This window comes from Sminthopsis crassicaudata, chromosome 1, assembly GCF_048593235.1.
Source record: "Sminthopsis crassicaudata isolate SCR6 chromosome 1, ASM4859323v1, whole genome shotgun sequence".
Lineage (NCBI taxonomy): Eukaryota > Metazoa > Chordata > Mammalia > Dasyuromorphia > Dasyuridae > Sminthopsis > Sminthopsis crassicaudata.
Window position 1 is genome coordinate 326,032,059 of NC_133617.1, and position 22,308 is coordinate 326,054,366.

Here is a 22,308-nt window from a genome sequence, read left to right on the forward strand (position 1 = left end):
TTGTAGATTTGGTAATCTTCTCTCATTGTTATCTTCTTCACCTGCCTCTTCTTATTGGACTTTACCCCTGCCTAAAAGTGCACCCCTGCCCCACTGACCTGAGACCTCTGTCTTCCTTTTTACTCATGGTGATCATATCAGCTCCCATGGATTCATTGTCATCACTATTGATGATTCTCAAGTTTATTTATTTAGGTCTCCAGAGTACTAGTCTTACATCAGTCTGGTTATTCCATGGACATCCAAAATTGAAATAATTTTTTTCTCCAAGGAATCATCCCAGAAGGGCACCATCTTCCTGGTCACTCAGCTCTTCAATTTAGTTGTCATTTTAAAATCTTCATCTTCTTTCACCCTCCATATTTGATCAAATGTAATATCTTCATATTACTTTCTCCTGATACTAACACTGTTCTGATCCAGACCCTCATCATTTCCTACTTGGATTATGAGACTTCTACTCAATCTTCCTCCCACAGCTTTCTTCTCACTTAGTCTATTGTCCTTTCAGCTACCTGGCACTATGCATTCCAGCAGCTTGTCACTCTTCCACACTTTAACAAATGCTTGTTTTGAATTGACAAGTAAAATGTGATTTCAGTTGAATTATTTATTTTTAACATTCAGGGGGGAAAATTGAGTTCTAAATTCCTTCTATTTAGCCCTTTTTTCACCTATGTGTAGCGCAAACAAATGTGAAGTCATATACAACATATTTCAATATTAGCGATTTGCACCAAAAAATGAACAAGAAATATAAAGTGAAAAAGTGTGCTTCAGTCTGTCCTTCATCAGTCATCTGTTCAACTGAATCATTGAATTTATTCTTTAAATAAATAAAATGGGTAACATGCCATGATATGTTGATTATAGCAACTTATAAAGAAGAAAGTCTTTTGAAAAGAAACCATAACTTGGGAAAGATATAATAAACCAAACCAGTATTTTAAAATTAAGGTATCATGAATATATAATCTTAGATTGTACCACAAAAAAAAATGATTGTTGGATAATATCTGGAGTTGTTACCAAGCTGATGTGCTAAACTATAGTTTAAAAAATATCCAGCCTCATTTATTTAAGCTGTAATTAGAGAGAGGAGACACTCCATTCATTGCAGATTAGATTTGGACAAACTGAAATACAAATTCCATTTACCACAGGACTAAGAAAGCAAGTCACTATTTTCTAGGAAAGAGATTAAATGTTTTTTCTATATTTTTTGACATGGCAGGAAAAGCACAAAGGGGTGTTTTTGGTTTTTCTTCTTTAATGTTTTTGTCTTGGCGTTACTCATACCTTGTCAAATTCTAACCTTGGATTATTTCCTCTACCTCCACCCTCATCACCATTATCTGCCTTCTCCATATGGACTGCAGAAAAGTTCTGGAGGATATTACATAACCTTATTGATTTTGTCCTCTAAAGTTTGTTACCTAATCTCAACTTAGTTATCATTGCAATAAGGCAATTATTGTCATCTTCTCCACTTCATTTCTTTTTCATGAACCATAATGTTTATTTCAGACCTTTTTTTCCTTAAGCCTCCCACACTATCCCTACCCCTTTGTTCTTGGCAGAAGACTCTGCCTCATACTTTGCTGAATAAAAAGATGTTCGAATAAAGAGCTTCCATCTCTTCCCTATTCTATATTTGGAATCCCATGATATTATCTACTATTCTCTCTTCTTGTACTTCAGTGTTTGATAAAAGGTGTATTGACCTTCAATCCTTCTACCCAAACCAAACTCCTCGATTCTCTTCCAACATATTACTTCCCTAGTCATCTTCATTCTTTAATCTTCAATCTCTCCCTTCTTGTGGACTCTTTCTCTGTGTCATCCAAACATATCACAGTGTCTCCCCTACCCTTAAAAAATCCTCACTTGATTACTTGTTCTTCTTCAGCTATTTTCCTGTCTCCTTATTTCCTACATATTTCCTTCTTTATCTCATTTCCCAACCATTTGCAATCTAGTCCATCAAGTATAACCACATTCTTCAAAATAAACTGTTTCTTCACATTAGATATTTTTCATAACTCCCTCTTTCTGGATATTCCTGCCTCTCTGGGTTTTTATAATGTGGCCTTTCTCTTTGTCCTTCTGCCTTCCTAGTAATTCTTCTTATTTTTTCCTCTAATATTATTTTACTTTTTCCCCTAGTTACATGTCAAGAAAGTTTTTAGCTTAATTTTTACAAAATTTTAAGTTCTAAATTTTTCTCCTGCATTCCTCTCTTCTGATGATAGTAGACAGTTTGAATAATTTATACATTTGCTGTCATGTAAAATATATTCCATATTAGTCACAGTTGTGAAAGAAGAAACAGATCAAAGGGGGGGAACCCCACTTTCTTTTTAGTTTTATTTGCTGGCTCATCACCTATGTTTTGCCCTGAAACTGTGGATGTAACCTCAAATATCTATTTTGGGCTCTCTTCTTTCCTCTCTCTGTATGTTCTCTCATCAACTTCCACAAATTCAGTTATGCTCTTGGTAGAGATCCCAGATCTATGTATCCAATCTCATTCTCTCTCCTGAGCTCTAGTTCCAATTCACAAACTTCCCATGTCTTGGAGGTATCATGTTTAATATGTCCACTCCATTTTGACTATTATGTAATTATTTCTATTGAGGGGTTGCTACTTTGGGAGTCATGCTTATGTGAATTTTAATACAAAAGACTTTTCCAGTAGTTATTATACAAAGTTCATTATTTAGATTATGTGTATTCACTATCTCACTTGTATGATGAGGTGCTATGTTGCTAAATTGTTTCTGATATGCTTTTCTGAAGTTTTACATATGTCACCTTATTCTGTGCCTTAAGAAATAAATTCAATAAGGGAGAACAAAAATTCATGAAGGCTCAAGCAAATATGTCACCTGCAGGCCTGTGAATCATTTGTATTTCTCCTTCTATGTATTTACAGACCTATATTGGTTCCATTATTGCTTCGGTGAATCCTTACAAGACCATTCCTGGCTTGTATGACCAGTCAACAATGGAGCATTACAGTAGGCACCACATGGGGGAGATTTCACCTCACATCTTTGCAGTTGCTAATGAATGTTATCGCTGTCTATGGAAACGTCATGACAACCAGTGTGTTCTCATCAGGTAAATGGATGTGATTTTAATAATTCATCATTCTGCTTGTATGCCTTAGAATAATGTGAGAGCATCTTCATAATGTAGACTGGGGAAAAGGGCCAAAGACTTGGGAAGGGATTGACAGGAAAGAATGAAATCAGAAATCAGAAAAAGAATGAAATCAAGTTAGCCAAAAATTACTACTTGTATATTTTTTTATAATTATCTTTAATTGTTGTGTCTCTGAGAATGCAGTGTTACTGCATGCTCCAATTATCCTGGGAAGGAAAACATGCTTTATATATTTTTACATATTCTTAAGAGTAATTTGATGGAAAAATATTTTACACCCACATACTATTGCCTTTTGAATTTTAACTTCCTTTCATTACAAATGCCTTTTCCCCCCCCTCTTTCAAACTTGACCATGTCTTTTTGAACAGTATGATGATCAGTTTTTTATTAGGCTTGAAAATTGTAACTCTAAGATATTTTGGGAACTCACTTAGGAAGAAACATCTACAACTTGTTAGTTATTTAAACTAATTTAACTAAAGATTATTATTCTACCATATTTCTTCCATTGTTTGACTTTAATTACTCTTTAATCTTAAGAGGATTTGAATAGTATTACATTTATTGTCTTCAATACTATTATTCCCTTAGCACTTCCAAGTTGAAACTGTTTCACACTTATAGAGCCAACTTTTTCCCTGATACATATACTTGTCTCCTATTGATTTTTTTGGCAGCTCTACTATGCCCAGGCAGAAGAACAGAATGAAAGTCATTTAGCACTCAGATTGCCAAAAACACACATTGATTTAGCTATTTTTGGTTTCCTTGTCTCATCCATGGAACTTCCTCTCATCTCTTTTCAGCTAGTGAAACCAACTCAATAACTTACAATCTAGCTTTGTAGTCAGAAGTTGTCTCCTCTTCTTACTACTGAACAGTGTTGTCCTAAGGTCTTTCTCTTTTACTACCAAAGTAGTAAAATATTTTATTCTATTTTACTGCCAAAGTTGAATCAAAATGGCATGTATTTAAGTATTTGGTCAGTGTGTCTCATCAATGCAATAATACTTCACTAAATAGGATTCTATGATTTTAGGATTTATAATAACCTAAATTATTATGATTCTGAAATGTGAAGGGAAGATTTGGCTTACTAGTAAAATAGACTGGGTTCAAGACCAAACCTGATGGCTAAGGTAAATCAGTTAATCTTTAAATGCACTAGCTAATTTTCTAAGACTCTCAAGTTTCAGAATAGTTGTAGGTCTCTGTGGGTGAGAATCCCTATTATGCCAATGATATCAAAAATGCAGACCAAAAGAAAGGTCATTATGGAAAGGAAACTCCCTCAACCAATGCAGATCAATACAACAGCCAGTGGTCAGGGACAAAACTCAAGCCCAAAATAATCTAGATTCCATTGCTCTCCTTATACCATACTGTGCTGCCTTTCAACTTTGTATTTACCATGAAAAAAAGGTTTACTAAGCATATACTAATGAAAATCACAGACTGAAAAAAAGCATTTGTTAATGATTATTATGAGATCTAATTTAGAGGGAGGAAGGAAAGATTTTAGCATATAAGCTCTTTTGGAAAATTTCATGAAAAGTAAGTTGCTTCTTATAGTTGAAAGTAATTAAAATGCATTTCCTTAAAAATCTCATAATGCTATTCTCTTTTGAAAAATAACCACCAGACTCTTCCTATACTACCTCCCCCACTTCCACCCCCTGGACAGATCTAAATTTCTTCTTTTATTATATCTTATGACATCAAAGTTTAATTTCAATTATTTATATTGGAGCCTCATGTTAATTCTGTCCTCGGGGTCCAAAGCAACCAAAATCCCTTGGCTTAGTTTCAAGGTAGTTTTTGCCCTGTACTGAATCCTATTCCATAGTGTTGAAGAATGAACTTCTCATGTGGAGTCCAAAGTACTTGTAGAAACAGAGAATATAGCATTTGCTAAAGTGTGCTTGTAAAAGAGTTGCTAGAGAACTGTACTACTTCCAGATGAGTTTTAAGACAGGCAAACAACACTTGCTCTCTTTATCCTCATTTTACAGATGAGGTGAAAGTCTTAGCCCATTATCACACAGGTAGTGAAGTGTTTGAGAAGTGTTTGAGACAAGAGTCAAACATGGACCTTCTGGAATCCAAGCCTAGCATTGTTCCAAATTAGAGGATTTAGCTGTCTCAGTGAGACAGTTTACTTTACAGACAGCTTATTTGTCAATGAGACAAACTTAAGAGTCATGAAGTAGCCAAGGCCATACAGTTAAGTGATAATTTAAATCCAGGTTTTCCTGATTATAGGTTCTGAGCTTTTTGTATTACAATTTTATTTCAGTTTCTTGGGCTGTTAAATACTACAAATTAATAACTAATTATTGACTTCAGTAGGAAAAAAATGAGAAGCCACAAGCCTGACAGTATCTTTGGAGTTGTAGAGGGAAAATAAGAATGTGATTAATGTATGTATTAATGTATAATTAAAATATTGTATGGAAAGCCTTTATTGTATTAAGCAAATATGAACATTATAATTATAATATATATTATAATAACATTATAAGCTGCAGCAAATTTTCAGATTCAGGAGAGATTTTAAAATAAGATAATTTACTTATTAATAAAAATGTCTTTTTTGAGTTTTTGCTAGAACATTTGAGAAGGAAAAAGAAAATCTATTAAAGTGGAAACATTGTAGTTTCCATTTAGATTTTCTTGAGCATAAAGTGCCCTCTTGTGGACTTATTCTGTTTTGTTACTTTAAAAGATGCCATCTTTCACCTTATTTCTCACATACCTCATATGTATCATAGACTTTATTTAATTTTTTTGTATTAAAGACTGATTAGTCAAAGTAAAAAGTGCCTGATTAGTGTTGATTAGTGTCTAATCCAGTATCCTTATTTTACAGATGAGTAAACTGAGAGCTTAGAAAGATAAAATAACTTGAACAATCATATCATATAATATAATATTTGGGCAAAACACCCAAAATGAAACAGTTCTTTTCCTCAAGAGAGTTAACATTTTGTTTAGAGGATACTACATGTATGCAAATAAGTACATTCATAATTAAAGTGAGCAAGAATATAGCAGTTTCATCAAAGAAAAAGTTAAGAGCTAAAAGATCAGCTTCTATAATGAGTGTTTCTTCCCCTTATTCTCTTTTTCCACATTTTTAAACATTTTGGAGTATTGCCCTTTCTGTCCTGCCAAGATGACCTGTAAATGTGTCTGTATTTATGTATGTAGCATATGCAACAAGGCACTGCATAACTAGTCAGCAGCTGAGTGATTATTCTACATAATTGGGAAAGTCCAGAACTTACTTAGTTGCCAAAAATTTTTGTGTTGTTGGGGCAGCTAGGTGGCTCAATGGATGTAGCTCTAGGTCTGGAGTTAGGAGGACAAAGTTAAAATCCAGTCTCAGACATTTACTACCTGTGTGACCTGGGGCAACTCACTTGACCTTAATTGTCTCAGAGCCAGAGAAGGAAATGGTTAAACACTCTCGATATTTCTGCCAAGGAAAATGGCAGTTGGACCTGACTAAACAATAACAGATATTTGTGTTGGAAGTTCTGTTGGGAAGTCACTAGTTACTGAACAATATATTTCCTGTGCAACTGCTAGAAGAAGTTGAGAGGGCGATGCAGAAGAGTTTGAAACTACAAACACCCTAGACTATATTTTAACTCTATTGCAACTAACTTGCACATATTAACTAAGTAGAATTCTAAGTCTAGATTGGGCTAAAGACTTTATGGAGAGAATTTTGTCTTTAGCAGAAATAGCAAAAATTATTCTAGAATTGATTTCTAGACTGTACTGATTGAGACATTTTGTATTTGAAAGGTATCTTAGGTAAGGCCAGCCCTGTTTTCTTTTTCCTGTTTGTTTCAAAGCTTTTCTGTGTCCTTTCTATTTGGGACTTAAGACTTAAGAAACGATCTCCTTAGGGGAAAAGTAGGGGAAAAGACCCTCCTGGTCTACTTTCATGCTGGTGTCTTCTATGGAGTTCATTTCTAATTTATGATTTTAATTTTAAAAATAATAATGTTTAATTAAAATACAAATAATAAAATTATTGGGAAAGGATTCTGGGAAAGCGACAGGTCAAAAAATTCCAAGCTCTTCAGAACTTTCTCTCCTTCACAGAGTAAACAGAATAGTACCTCAGGACAAATGTAGAATGTGGTTAAAAACAAACAGCAGTTGAGGCAGAAAAGTAGTCCTCCTGGGACAATCAGGGATGATCTGAAGAAAAGCAGAGGGATGAGGGTTTGGTCCCTATGAAATGTGAATACCAAACAGGATAGTTCCACTGAAACCATAAGCAGTGAGTCCCAAGCCTTATTGGATTGGGAGGTAATCTCAGCCCCAGCCACAGAAAATATCAGTTCTCAGACAATGTGGAGTCAGGTTTCTGAGTTTGGGAAGACTGAGGGAACCTCAAGGTTGATAAGGGATATCAGGCCCCCAGCTGTGCTGTTGAAACATATACTTGAGCAAGAACCAGTACATATGTAATAAGTACAGAAACAGTGGGGCAGGCAGACTACTGACTGGGCACTTAGAGGAAGGTGGAGTTGTTAGGTTTGAAGCCAGAAGCAGCATGTCATGGCTCAGGAAGTTTAATAGGATTATCTGAAAACTAAAATTAAAAAAAAAAAGAATCTTGATAGAAGAAATGATTAAAGAAAATTGTCCTGAAGTGTTATAACTAGAGGGGAAAGTAAAAATAGAAAAATAGAAGAAATTCACCAATTATCACCTGAAAGAGATCCTAGTAGGAAACCTATAGGAACATCATAGCCAAATTGTGAAACCCCCAAATGTAGGAGAAAACACTACAAGTAAAAAGAAAAAAATAATTCAAGTACAGTGGAGTCACAATTAGAATCACATAAGACCTAGCATTAGCAACATTAAAAAACAAGTTGTGGAACCTTATGTATTAAAGAGCAAAAGATGCTCTTGAAGCCAAAAAGCCAGCAAAGTTTAGCTTAATCCTGAATGGGGGGGGGACTTAAAGGATTTTTGTTGCAAAAAGACCTAAACTTAATAGAAAATTTGACAATTTGATTCCAGCAGAAATACAAGGTAAGCATCAAAGAATAATTACAAGAGACTCAACAAAGACAAAATAGAAATGTACCAATACAGGTAATTTTAAGATTGTCATTGGTAATTGGGTAGTTGGAAAGAAAGGTTGGGATAGAGCTGAATGTGATATAATTCTAAAAAGCAAAATTATTAAGGGAAAGGTAAAAAGAGTGATTATGTTATAGAAATGAGATTTGAGATGAAGAAGTGACATAGAGGAATTAGAGGAAGAAGGAGGATTAGTAGTTCTAGAACCCTACTCTCAACGGGAATAGGTTGATAGGTTATATAAATGGTTCTATAAGATGGTTATATAAATCCTCTAAATTTATAAACAAACAGGGGGCAAGGAAATAGGACAGAGGGAGTGTAAGATAGTAACTAATTTCTTAGCCATAAAAGGCAATACAAATAATGATAGGAACTATATTGCTAATTATAGAAAGTATTTTACTACTTATCACTATTATATTGGAACAATCACCCAATTTTTAAAAATGATGATTATTAATATAATACCTTATCTTGCCTTATATTTATTTTGTCTTTCAGTGGGGAAAGTGGGGCAGGTAAAACTGAGAGCACTAAGCTAATCCTCAAGTTCCTGTCTGCCATCAGTCAGCACTCTTTGGAATTATCAATAAAGGAAAAGACAGCCTGTGTAGAGCAAGCTATTCTTGAAAGCAGGTATTATTTTAACTTAATTATTCTATGCTTGTAATATCAAGTGCTTTACAATTTTGAGAATTGTCTCCTAATCCTTTTATTAGAAAGACAAGTTACTTTTGTTATAGTTGCTCCTGTATGAACTACCAACACGGTTCCTTTAGCATTTCAAGGAGAATAAGATGGATTAATAAATAAAAATTGCAATCACTGAGCAACCAACCATATGAAGAAGACACTGATAGATACTAATAGAAAGACAGGTTTTTATAATCCTATACCATGTGTATTAGAAGCATTAATAATTGTGAGCTTCTGATCTGAAAAGCAGTAACTATTGTATAGGACTTCATCTGAAAGTATTGGCAGCATTCCACATCTGCAACTTCCCTACCCTCCTTTGTTTTTTAATTTAAAATACAAATAAATAGAAATCTATTTTCTCTTACTTCTACCATATTGGGAAGGAAAGGAGAAAAGAACAGCAAATTCCTTGTAACAGATATTCAGTCAGGCAAAACAAGTGCACTTATTAGCTTTCTATATATACATAGAAATAAAAACGGCTCATTCTACACACATCTAATTCCTACCTATCCTGTCTCCCTCATAAAGACTTTACAGATACCCCAAGCCAGTGATATTTTTGGATTTTATTCTTCTGTACCTCTATTATTGAACTTTATCATTATACTTTGTAGTGCATGTATATATAATTATATTTTTGTATGTTTATATTATATGTTCTGTAATTTGTGTGAGTTCTAACAAGGTGGAAGTAGCCAACACATTCTCATAAAATACTTGGGTTTATGAAGAAATAAATAATTTTTTGTTTAGCAGTATCAACATTGAAGCATCTTATAGTAGCTCATATCAGAATTTTAGAGGTGATTTATACTGTCAATTTCCATTAAAAAAAATTTCCATTAAAAATAATTTGCCTACTCTGTTGTTTTCTTTATTTGTAGGTATAGGTTCATGCTAATTGACACAGAAAGCAAATGTCCATTTTGAATTGTTCATAACTACTCAAGCTATAATAATTTTTCAGTCAAAATTATTCTCATTATAAATACGGTTTAATCACCTTATTTCTCAAACTAAGAATATTCATTGAGAAGTAACATTTTAAGTTGTATAGAGTTCTCTCTTTGGAGGTTGATAAATAGCTTCAGATCTTGTTTCTGACACCAGCAGTATGATCACTTCTAAGTGCCTCACATGGGTAAGACCAAATTGTAGGCAAGTTATCATCAGTATTAGTGAAGGGAGTTTCTACATGGAGAATTCCTTAATGCTGGCTTCATAGATCCATACCAAAAAAGAAAAAAAAAAAACAAATATTTGTTATGTTGAGGAATGTTCTAGGTTTAGCTAAAGAATAAAAGGATGTAGCACCTGTGGTAGGGGTAATAATTTATTCCTGGTTTCTGTAGAGATGCTATTTTGGGGAGAAATGATTTTGTAGTTTTTACTGCTTCCTAATTGACCCTTTTTGCCACCCTTTCATTCCACAGCCCAATTATGGAAGCTTTTGGTAATGCAAAGACTGTTTACAACAACAACTCCAGTCGTTTTGGGAAGTTTATTCAGCTGAACATCTGCGAGAAGGGAAATATTCAAGGAGGAAGAATTGTAGATTGTATCCTGTTTTCCTTTTCATTTCTTCTCTATTTAACCTTGATAAGTAGGAAGGACCTGCTGCTGATGTTAGATTGTCGTTGTAATGGAAGGGGGAAAATAAAGAGAAATATTATTTTCCTGGATCTATTTTAAATGGTTGATTCAAGAGTAAGCAGAATTGAACTACTTAATTAGAGCACATGGTTAAGAACAAATTGTTCTTTGGAAAGTTCTGGTAGCTAGTGTCATTATCTTAAACTCTCTGGTCATAATTGACCATAAAAACATAGGTGGTTGAAATCTATTGTCACATAATTTGACTTCTGACTTTCTAATACATAGCATGTTTGTAATTAAATCTGGATGAGCAAGTCTTATTTTAGTTTCATTTGTATTTTGGCAAAACAAAATGTCAGGGAGGCTATGTTGAAGGAAAATAAAGAGAAGATTGTGACTAAAACTAGTTTAAAATTCTTGATTTTTCTTGACTTGGATTTTTTTTTCTAAATGAAGATTTATTAGAAAAAGTAAGTATTTTTGGTTCAGTTTGCTTTGTTGTTGGGTGATTTTTTGTGGGTGGGGTTTTGGGGGGGAAGATTGCCAATTTGTGAAAATTAACAAGGGGAAAATAGTGTAAATTTGATATATTCTCACAGAACCGAGTGGTGAGACAGAATCCAGGGGAGAGGAATTATCACATATTCTATGCACTGCTGGCAGGACTTGAGAATGAAGAGAAAGGTGAGTGATAGAAACAGTAGGTACACATGTGTTGGTAACCTATTTTTTATTTTTAAAAAAAAAAATCAATAACCATGGAAGAACTATGGAGAAAGCTTTATGAAATGTGTTCATAGAGAAATAAGTTGTTATTTGAGGATAAATGGAAAATTGAATTTACTGAAGTGCCAAATAATGTAAAGAGAAGAAAGAAAATCTGGAATCTCCTTGGCTTTTGACTTTGTGTATATAATTCAGAGGATGTTTTTGAAAACTGAAATGGAAATTTTTTTGGCATAATATATGAATAATATGCTTTCCAACATTTACAGGAACAAAAAGGAAACTCTCTAATTCTCTAATAATTTATTTAATGTTTTTCCCCATTCAGGATATTACATCTTATAACTCTACATTTTTATTCAAGCTACACCCAATGCCTGGATTTATTTCTATCATTAAAATATCTAGCTTCCTTTCATAGTTTACTGAAGACATTTCCCCCTGCTCCTTTTCTTCCCTTAGTAGCTTGTACCATTTTCCCCAGTAATTACTTTATATAGATTTGGTATTTTGGTTTCTATATCATGTTCTTTTCCCTATATAAGTTCTTTGAAGTTTCTCTGTATCCCCAGAACTTAGTGCAGTGCATGGTACATACTTGGTTTTACTACTATTTTTAACATCTTCCACTATCTTGATTTATAAAAATACACTTAGCCCAAATCATAGTTATTTCCATGAAGAGGAGATGGTAGTGAGATTTACTTAGTTCTTTTTTTAATTTCAGAAGGAAAACCTTTTGTGTTGTGTTATTCCCCAAGATAATCAACTGAATTATAACAAAATGTGGACTTAATATTCTCTTTTTATATTGTAGAAGAATTTTATTTATCTATGCCAGAACATTACCACTACTTGAATCAATCTGGATGTGTAGCAGATGCGACAATCAATGATAAAGAATCCTTCAAGGATGTCATTGTAAGTTATTTTCCTAAAAATAATTAATTACTTTCTGGTACAGTGTACTGTCAGTTACCTCAGAAAAAAACCTGAAAATAATAACTAATCAAAGAGCATTCAAAGGCAGTATTTCCCCTTTTTTCTTTTCTTTTGCTTTAAAATTGCTTTCAAAGACTGGATAATTTTTTACTGGCATTAAAAGCAAGAATCAAAAGGAATCTTGAGAGATAATGAACTGTTTTAATAATAATATTCATATTTTCATAGTTCTTTGCAATTGACAGTATGTTTTCCTCACAATCAGTTAAGTGGTACAAATATTTTTCTCTCCCCCCCCCAAATATAATTTACAGAGAAGTTAAATTATTCTTATCACAGGGTTATTAATAAGTAGTGATTCTTAAGACTTGGATAGAAGACCAACACTCTTTTACTCAGCACCATATTGAAGGAGGGATTCTTGAACCTCTCTAGACAAGCATGTTAATATTTTATTTGATTTATTTGAAGATTTCTAACTATAAAAACCATACTTCAATTCATTTTTGATTGCATCTTAAAGTCTGAGTGTTAACAAATGACTTGCTTTTTCTACTGGGGTTTGGATCTTAAGCTTACTGGTCTGAAGTTTCCTAGATTTCCCTAATATGGACATAGTCTTTGCCTTTACCTTGAAATCAAGACACCCTGGGTTTCAAGTTATCCTGTCTTTCAAGATTTTTCAAGACTACTGGCTAGTTCTGCTACAGTGATACCTTTCTGTTCTTAAACATTCTAAAATGCATATATCATCAATGCCTGATACATGTGATGTATGATTTAGTATGTTTTAAATAGTCTTTAATCATTATCTATTTTATTTAATTTATGCCTCCTGTTATAGATAGCACCATTACCAATCACCTTGCTTCTATATCTTTGTAAGAGATCACGTTTTGAGAAGACATAAGGAAACTGGGACTCTTTTTGGTGATTTTATACACACACACACACACACACACACACACACACACACACACACATACATGTGCTAAATAAATAAATTACATGATCATTTTGTGCCTCAATTTCCTTAATGATAAAATAAATGAATAGTCTTTGCCTGTTAGGTTCCTATATAGGTTCCTATAGCTACAAATCTAAGGTCTTGTAAATCAAAGGGTGAGGTTGCTATGTTACTTACATCAAGAAATACTTTGATGCTTTGATCAAAAACAGTATTTTATTCTAAAGTTCAGGTAGGGAATTCAAGGAGGGAACACTAATAATGTGTCTCTGTGGGCCACACACACACACACACACACACACACACACACACACACACACACACACACACATATATATAAAATAAATTTTTTTTACATTTTAAACTTTTATTGTATTTATTTTTTGAAATACTTTCAAATTACATTTTAATCAAGTTCTGACCATGCATTTGGCAATGTTGTAGGTGCTGCTATATTATTGATACCTGATCTAAAAGACAGGTTGTTGTATAAATATAGTGCCATCTTAATTTCAACCCATTCTTTTCCTTTTCCTTTCATCCAAGTAACCAATTTTCTCTATGACCACTAGGGTGCATGTTAGAGCAAGAAAAGCACAGGTTTCAGTGGAATCATAAGTAATTTACTTTTAGTTAACAAAAGGAATTTAAAATAGTGAATAATATGATATGTTCTTATAGACTGTGACTTATCTGGCATTGTCTATTTAGGCCATTAACATTTTGTTTTTTTCATTTAAGTAATTTAGTTCTCAAAATCTTGATCTATTTGAGGTAAAATATTAGTAGCTAAAATAGTTAATATATAACACTTATATAAAGTTTATTAGAGCTTGTGTGGCTTAGGATGAGTCCTTTCCAAAATTTATTCTCCTTGTAATCCTCTCCTCCTTTCTGGCTTTTCCCTCAACCTCTGTTTAAATTAATTTCTGCTCCCAACTCTTTATGTGTGTAATAGTTACAATAGGTACAATGGTCAGCCATTCTCCTTTACCTTGGTATAGATGTCTACTTGTACCTTGATTATGTGAGATAATTTCCCTGTACTTTCTCTTTTCTCTTCATCCCCACCTTCAGTGTATTTTTCTTCCTCTATCTTTTCACTCTTTTCTTCAGATCATCAATATATTATAGAACCACTTCTAGACCTCTGATAATAATAGAAATGAGAGGGGATACATGTATCAGCTTCCCATATTTTAACATAAGCAAGTTATTTATGTTTAGCCCTTTATAATTGTTCGTTTATGTTTACTTTTTCATTTTTCTCTTCACTCTTTGATCTTCACTCTTGATCTTCAAAGTTTTTTTTCACAATTTTGGCCTTTTCATAATTGCTTAAAAGTATGTTATTTCATTAAATTTTTCCCTTTAGTGTTATATTCATTTCTCTGTAATGTTATGTTTATTTCTTGTTATCATTTGTCTTCTGGAATATCGCATTTCAAATTAAGCCATTTCTTTATAGTGATAATTACTAGTTTGTGTGTAATCCCAACTGCTATTCTTTGGTATTTGAATTCTTTATTTCTAACTACTTGCAAAAATTTTTCTTTGACCTTGAATCTCTGGATATTAGCTCTCATTTTCATTTGGAATTTTGTCTTAGTAGGAGACTATAATTCTTTTCTATTTCTACTTTCCTTTCTGGTTCTAAGAGATGGCAGTTTTATTTCTTTTTTTTTTAATTTTGAATAGTATTTTATTTTTTCAAATACATATATACTTATCTTTACAAGTTTTCGACATTCATTTTTGTAAAACTTTATGTTCCAAAATTTTCTACTACCTTCCCCAAGTCAGCAAATAATCTTACATAGGTTAAATATGTGCAGTACTTTTAAACATGTTTCCATATTTGTCATGTTATGGAAGAAAAATCGGGCTCAAAGGGGAAAAAAATAAGAAAGAAAAAAAGAAACAAACCCCCAAAATGTAAAGCTACTATGCTTTGATCCTTACTCAATCTCCATAGTTATTTCTGACAGTATGAATGGCATTTTCTGTGCCTAGTCTAATAGAATTGCTTTGAATCACTGAATTTTTGAAAAGATGGCAGATTTCTTAAAGTGTTATACCTAGATTCCTTTTTTTGATCATTGCGTTGACAATCTAATGATTCTTGAATTTTTTCTTCTTAAGCTATTTTCTAGGTTATTTGATTTTTTTTGTGAGATAGCAGATTTTTTTTAACTTTTTCAGTGTTTTGACTTTTGTTTTAATATTTCTTGTTACCACATAGAATTTAACTCCATTCTAATTAAGCTTATTTTCCATTCTCCATTATGTTCAAATTTTCAAGGAATTGGTTGTTTGAGCAGTGGTTTGTACCTTTTTTTCAGAACTCTCATTTATTTTCTTTTTTTTCCCCTCAAACACTCTTAAGTCTATTTGTCCAAACACACACACACACACACACACACACACACACACACACACACACACACACACACACACACACACAAACACACAAACAAAACAAAGCAAAAAATAAAAAAAACTTTATCTCTTCCAGTCATTCTAATTGCATTTGTGCCCCAGCCATCTACTTGTGGATGTTTTATAGTCTTTCATTCTGGAGTTTTGTTTATTTGGGGTTTGTTTGGCCCATTCTTCCAGCCTACTTCCTAACCTTAGGTTTGATGTTGGGACTAGGCTCTAGTACAAAAGCCTGGTCCTTTTACTGTTTTCTTGAATGTGTTAAGACTGGGGACCTGCTAGCTTTCAGTGCTTGCAAAGTGGTCTAATGTAGGGCAATGTATGAATGCTTCTCTCCTTATCCTTCCCACACGCTCCTTTCTGTTATGAATTTTGCAGTTTTATGACCTGTGCTTGGGTCTGTGTAAGAGCAATAGCTACAAGACTCATGTCAGTCAGCTAGAAAGCTTTGTTAGTTCAAAATGGGAGAATTTTAGCCATTTTTTTACTATGAGATTCTTGCTTTGTTTATTCCTCTGCAAGCAGGCTCAGATGCTTTAAATGAGATTTGGGTCTGAGCCACACAGCTGCCCCTACTTACTGCCTTCTGATTCTTCTCCTTTCTTGGTACACTGCCCAGGGCCATCTACCTGAGAACACAGGTCCTCTTCTCAGTCTGCCCCGAGCATCCAGCTTGCACCTGTCCCCATCTCAGTGCCCCAGTATGGATTAGGACTCTGAGTACTAGAATGCTTACAGAAGCCTGCCTTCAGTGTCTACACACTTGTCAGCTGAGCCCAACAAATGATTTACTGTTATTTCTTTTAGAGTTCCCCATTAGGATTCTGCTGCATTTTCTAGCTCTCTTTAGAGGAGTTTTTGAAGTGGAGCAATTTTTTGTATAGGTTCCTGCCACTCTCCTCTCCATCCTGGTTTTACCCATCTTTTCTAATCATATAATAATACTTTATAAAGTCCTTTTACAGTAATTTAGCAATCTTGATTTTTAAAAATATTATTTAACAAAAGAATCAAATGTATATATTAAAACAAAAATATTTTTCTTTGAACATTTCACATATAAAGAATTGATATTCAACAGGATATTGCACATAAGTAGATACTTAATAAATGTTTGAATATATGAATTCATTGTAGTCCATCTTATCAATTGAAATTAGATTATAGAAATTGCTGCCTTGTGTAATACTGTGCACCCAGTGAAGACTTAAATTGCCTATTTGTTTTTAATGGAACATAATTACTAATTATTTTAAATGTCAGCTTACAAAGGTGTCTTTTAGCTCTATATATTGTGTCAATATTCTAAAATATGTTACAATTAAGAATCCTACTTTTTTCATTTGTATTTGTTTGCTCATACATTTTGAATTCTGCTATCTTCATCATTGACTTAAATTCATATCAATAGAACATTTTAGTGTTTCAGACCGATTTAAATTTTAAAATACTGGTAACTTACTAAAATATAAAATCATTTATGCACAAAAAATTTATTTTATAACACTGGCATACTCTGCCTAAATTACTAAGACTATTAAAATATTTATGCATAAATGCGTTGATTTTTCAGTATTTTGATCTCCCACTAATGCTTCTCTGTTCCCTCTGAACCTTGGGCATATTTGTTTTCAGCACCCATATATGATGAAAATAGCACTTTATTAATTTCTTAAAATGATTACATTTTAGTGTCTAGTATCTGGAATTATAGTGTGTAGAAAAATAGAACTAATTTTCTTTTACTGATAGTGGCTTTTTAAATTTCTTTCTCAAAGAGCAAAAATCTGGAGACTGATAATTTTTCTAATCCACCTGCTTTCTGTTTAGTACCCTGAGAATAGCTACTAATTTTCTTACTGAAATATGTAAATGGAGTTCTCTATACCTGAATTTGTTTGATATTCATGCTATATAGTAAAAATAACATTTATGCTATTGTACTTTGGAAAAGACCAAAAAAAATTGTTGATTTGTATGTTTTGTTTTTTGCCTTTCCACTTTGGGTCATAGTAACTTAATACAGGTCTCAAAAATTAAGAAAAAAAAGTAAATAACATGGCTTTATACCGTTTTGTTTTCTGGCCATTATATAATATACCTTCCTCTCCCTCTCTACCCCTCCTCTTCCCCTCTTCATCTCTCCCTCCCTCCTTCTTCTGATCTGCCCTTTTTTTGGGTATCTGTGATTTGTGACCTAGGAATGTATTGCTTCATGGCAAAGAAAAGTCAGTCTTTTTGCTTCGATGTATAGATCTTAATGCATAATGCACATCATTAGATTATGACAGTTTTTCTAGTTCTTCAATTTAATTAGATGGGCATTTTTCCCCCTTCTAGACTGCAATGGAAGTAATGCAATTCAGCAAAGAAGAAGTTCGGGAAGTTCTTAGGCTTCTTGCTGGTATTCTGCATCTTGGAAACATAGAATTTATCACTGCTGGTGGAGCACAAGTTTCTTTTAAAACAGGTAAGGTTTCTTCTCTTCCCCCCCCCCTTTTTTTTTTTTTTTTCTTTTTTTTTTTTTTTTTCTTTAAACTATTAAGAAACATACTTCTATATAGAGAGTTTGGATCCTGAAAATATTGCTGAATTTGTAAATAGAAAGATCAGGAACAAGAATAGCTGGTCTTTAAAGCCAGTTCTACTCTATTACTAGTCAAATATATAAATATTTGTAATTATAGGAATGGGTTTTTAGGGGATAGTAACTTATTTAATAATTTGCATGAGTTATGGAGGGGAATTCTATAATCTATCAATCCAATCTTAGAATCCAATTTTATAATTAAAAAAATAATTTAAATTCATTGCCTTTTCAATAAGATTAAAACATTCTCCGTTGTTTATCCAAACATTATCTTTCCACACTAGTCCTAATTCCACACTAGAACTGATTTGGCTAGATTTTGAATTTGGATTTGAATCAAGGTTCTTCTATTCACTTCTAATCTCTAATAGGCTACTATGATCCTATGTGGTCTAAGCTGATAAACTTATAATTCTAACCCAAAGAGAGAAATTTGATTTTTTTCAAGCATTCCATTCACTCAGTACAATTGCTTACATCAATATGAATACTTACTTGTTTCACTATTCTGTAATTTCTAAGGAAAATGACTTAAAGATTATTACTTACTTAAGGACATGCTGGTGTAGACTCAAATCAGATCACAAAGAAATCACCTGCTATTTTTTGTATAAACATAATCCGAATTTTGCTTATCTTTTATTTATTTGTTTTTTCTTTGTTTTGTCAGCTCTTGGTAGATCTGCAGAATTACTAGGATTGGACTCAACACAGCTAACTGATGCCTTGACACAAAGATCAATGATACTCCGAGGAGAAGAGATCTTAACACCTCTCAACATACAACAAGTAATTCTTAGCAAATGCTACTGAGTTTTCCCTTGGTTAATTTATGAAATAAAAGGAAGACTGTGGAAGCTTTAGAAAAGATAAAGTTTGGAAGGAGAAGGGAGCATGAGGGCACTGGGGAACATCGGATAAGAGTCTCAGAAATTGGAAAGATATGAGTTGAGATCGGTATAGTAGTTTCCAGAGTACCAAGTTATACACTTTTGAAGCATAATCCATCCACTGGCAAATTTGAGAATGGATCTGATGAGATTGATTGATATACGTATTGATATACGTACCAATTAAATAGATAATAATACCAATTAAATAGATAATAATACCAATTAAATAGATAATTAAATAGATAATACCAATTAAATAGATAATAATAATAAAATAGATAAAAGGGAGCAATTGATACCAGATGTTGGGGTTTGACACCAAATGTTAGAGTTCTGTCATGTGATGAATATACAGGGGCCTTTCTCTTTGCAAAAGGTAGATTTTTACAGATAGATTTACAGTTTACAGATAAAGTGGAGAGGCAAAATAGACCATCAGTAGTGGTAAATATGAAAATAGATTTGGGAGAACATACACAAGAAAGTGGTTTTAAGAATTAAAGTAAAAAGTTCCCTATTGGAACTCACAATCAGAAGAATGAGAACATAATTTTTCCTATGGGAGGCCTAAGATAGGAATACTTCATTGAATGACAGGCTAAATCTGTAGAGGAGTTTACACCCTAATAGAATTACTAGTTAGCTATGAACAGGAAAAAGACACTAAAAAACATGAAGAAAACAGCACAAGGCAGAATTTCCTTTTGAGCTCAGCCAAAAGGGAGTCGGCAAAGGTGGTGTACACCTTGGACAGATTTTTAGGAGAAACTTAACCTCATATCTTGATTTTCTGATTGGATACAGTAAGGTGGGGTTACCTAAGACCATCACAGGGGGTCAGCATGTAAGCTTGAGCTGATCCCCATCAGTACCCTTTTCCTCAAGGAATAATCTTATGAATTTCTCTGCCAACTCTATCTAATAACCCAGGACCTTATTGGATTTATTGATTTTCTTAGAGAGGGGATAGATTCATACCTTGTCTGCTATAGATGTTAAAAATAAAATAATTAATGTTATTAATAATTAACAATTATGTTAATAATAAAATAAAAAGTGCTTAATGTGTCTGATCTGTCCCACAGGCAGCAGATAGCAGGGATTCCATGGCTATGGCACTTTATTCCCAATGTTTTGCCTGGATTATTAAGAAAATTAACAGTAGAATCAAAGGCAAAGATGACTTCAAGTCTATTGGAATTCTAGACATATTTGGATTTGAAAACTTTGAGGTATGTATTGGTATTCAATATATATATGTCTATTTTAAATTTATTTTAATTTAATTTAATTTTAATTTTAATTTTTTGGCAATTGGGGTTAAATGACTTGCCCAGAATCAAGCAGCTAGTTAGTGTTGTGTCTGAGGCCAGATTTGAACTCAGGTCCTCCTGACTTCACTTCACCACCTAGTTGCCCCTTGATAATTCTTTGATATTTAAGCTTATTATGCAGTTCCTTGTTTTGGAAGCTCTGATTGGATTTCTGAAGCTTACTGAATTTTTGGTTCTTTCTCTAATTAATTTGCATTTTATGAAATTTGAAGATAGTTATTGTTTAATTATGTCTCCTTTCCTCTCAGGTTAACCATTTTGAGCAGTTCAGTATAAACTATGCAAATGAAAAGCTTCAGGAATATTTCAATAAACATATTTTTTCTTTGGAACAACTGGAATATAGCAGGTAATAATAGGTTCAAATACCATTTCCAAAATGATTAAAGAAAAATTGAGAATTTAATTTAATTATGTGTGAAATTTAAATGTTACTTTCTGCTTTTATTATAGAGAGGGGCTAGTGTGGGAAGATATTGACTGGATAGACAATGGAGAATGTCTGGATCTGATTGAAAAGGTAATCCATTGTTGGAGAACAAGTTATGACCCCCAGCTTGCTCAGCTGTGTTAATTTGTGCTTATGGGAACAAAGTAACTAACATGTACTTTAAAGGTGTGAAAGAGATTGTATTCTAATGAGAGTTGCTTTCCAGCTTTGGCAATTCTGTGATTCTGTGATCATAGTAGCATTTCTTACTTTGTACTTTAATTTCAATTTTAGCAGAATCTGGTGTAAATGCAAATAAATATACATGTAAATTTATATATGTAAATGTACACAGGCATGTTTCACATATATACAGCATGTAGGATGTAATGTGTATTTTTTTAACCATATTGTTTATGCTTTTCTAAAGTTTAGATTATAATTTGGTAATCAAAGTATAAAATTAAAAAGTAAGTTCCAAAATTCTACTTAGTGGAAATAAATGCATATTATTTTATGGAATTGAAGAATCTACTGAAGGAATGGGGTTTAGAGGTAGGAATGCATCATGGGTAATTCAGAGTTCCAAACTACCTGTGACTTAGAAAAATCTTAAGGATATCTGAGATTAAAGTAATTTGTCCAGTCTTAAGTATTTAAGCCAAATACTTCCTGACTCCATGACCATGTGATCCCTCTTTTTTCATTTATTCTTTTAAAATCATTGTCCAACTCTTTGTGACCCCATTTGGGATTTTTCTTGGCAAAAATACTAGAGTTATATATCATTTCCTTTTCCAGCTCATTTTTACACATGAGGATTACAGAATTTCATGATGTGTTCACACAGTGAATTTTTGAGGCCAGACTTCAGAAATAAGAAATTCAGAAACTTAAGAAATATGAGTCTTCTTGACTTCAATTCTGGCACCTTATCCACTAAACCACCTACCTGCCCACCTGCCCCTAAAAAAATCATTCAAAACAACCCATTAATATGATCTAAATTTTTTTTTTATAGTATGGGGTTAAAAAAAACTTATTCTTAGAAATAAATATTTTATGTGCTTTATGGAGGCAGGAGAAGCAATTTAATTATATTTTTATATTTTTAAAATACTCTTTTTTTTTCCCCCCCCCTTCCCTCTTCCAGAAACTTGGACTACTAGCCCTTATCAACGAAGAAAGTCATTTTCCTCAGGCAACAGATACTACCTTACTGGAGAAGTTACACTCTCAGCACGCTGTATGTCAGACCATTCCAGATTCTTCTATCTGAAATAACAAAACTTTGGATTAAGTGTACACCTAATATTTGAGAACATGAATTATTTCCTTAGGGCCCACTAATGTAATTGCTTTCCAAACTATAACTATTTGCTAGAATAGATACTTTAATAAGC

The 22,308-nt window shown here is 33.0% G+C and overlaps 1 protein-coding gene across 1 annotated transcript in view; it reads left to right on the forward strand.

Annotated features, from left to right (window-relative positions):
* MYO10 (myosin X) overlaps positions 1-22,308 on the forward strand; it is a 203,916-nt gene that overhangs the window by 100,564 nt on the left and 81,044 nt on the right. Inside the window, exons 4-14 of the mRNA XM_074279100.1 lie at positions 2,936-3,123; positions 8,788-8,922; positions 10,422-10,539; positions 11,160-11,268; positions 12,128-12,231; positions 17,999-18,128; positions 18,919-19,037; positions 20,227-20,373; positions 20,724-20,824; positions 20,929-20,995; positions 22,059-22,151. Coding sequence (XP_074135201.1) covers positions 2,936-3,123; positions 8,788-8,922; positions 10,422-10,539; positions 11,160-11,268; positions 12,128-12,231; positions 17,999-18,128; positions 18,919-19,037; positions 20,227-20,373; positions 20,724-20,824; positions 20,929-20,995; positions 22,059-22,151 — 1,311 coding nt within the window. The remainder of the gene's footprint in view (positions 1-2,935; positions 3,124-8,787; positions 8,923-10,421; positions 10,540-11,159; positions 11,269-12,127; positions 12,232-17,998; positions 18,129-18,918; positions 19,038-20,226; positions 20,374-20,723; positions 20,825-20,928; positions 20,996-22,058; positions 22,152-22,308) is intronic.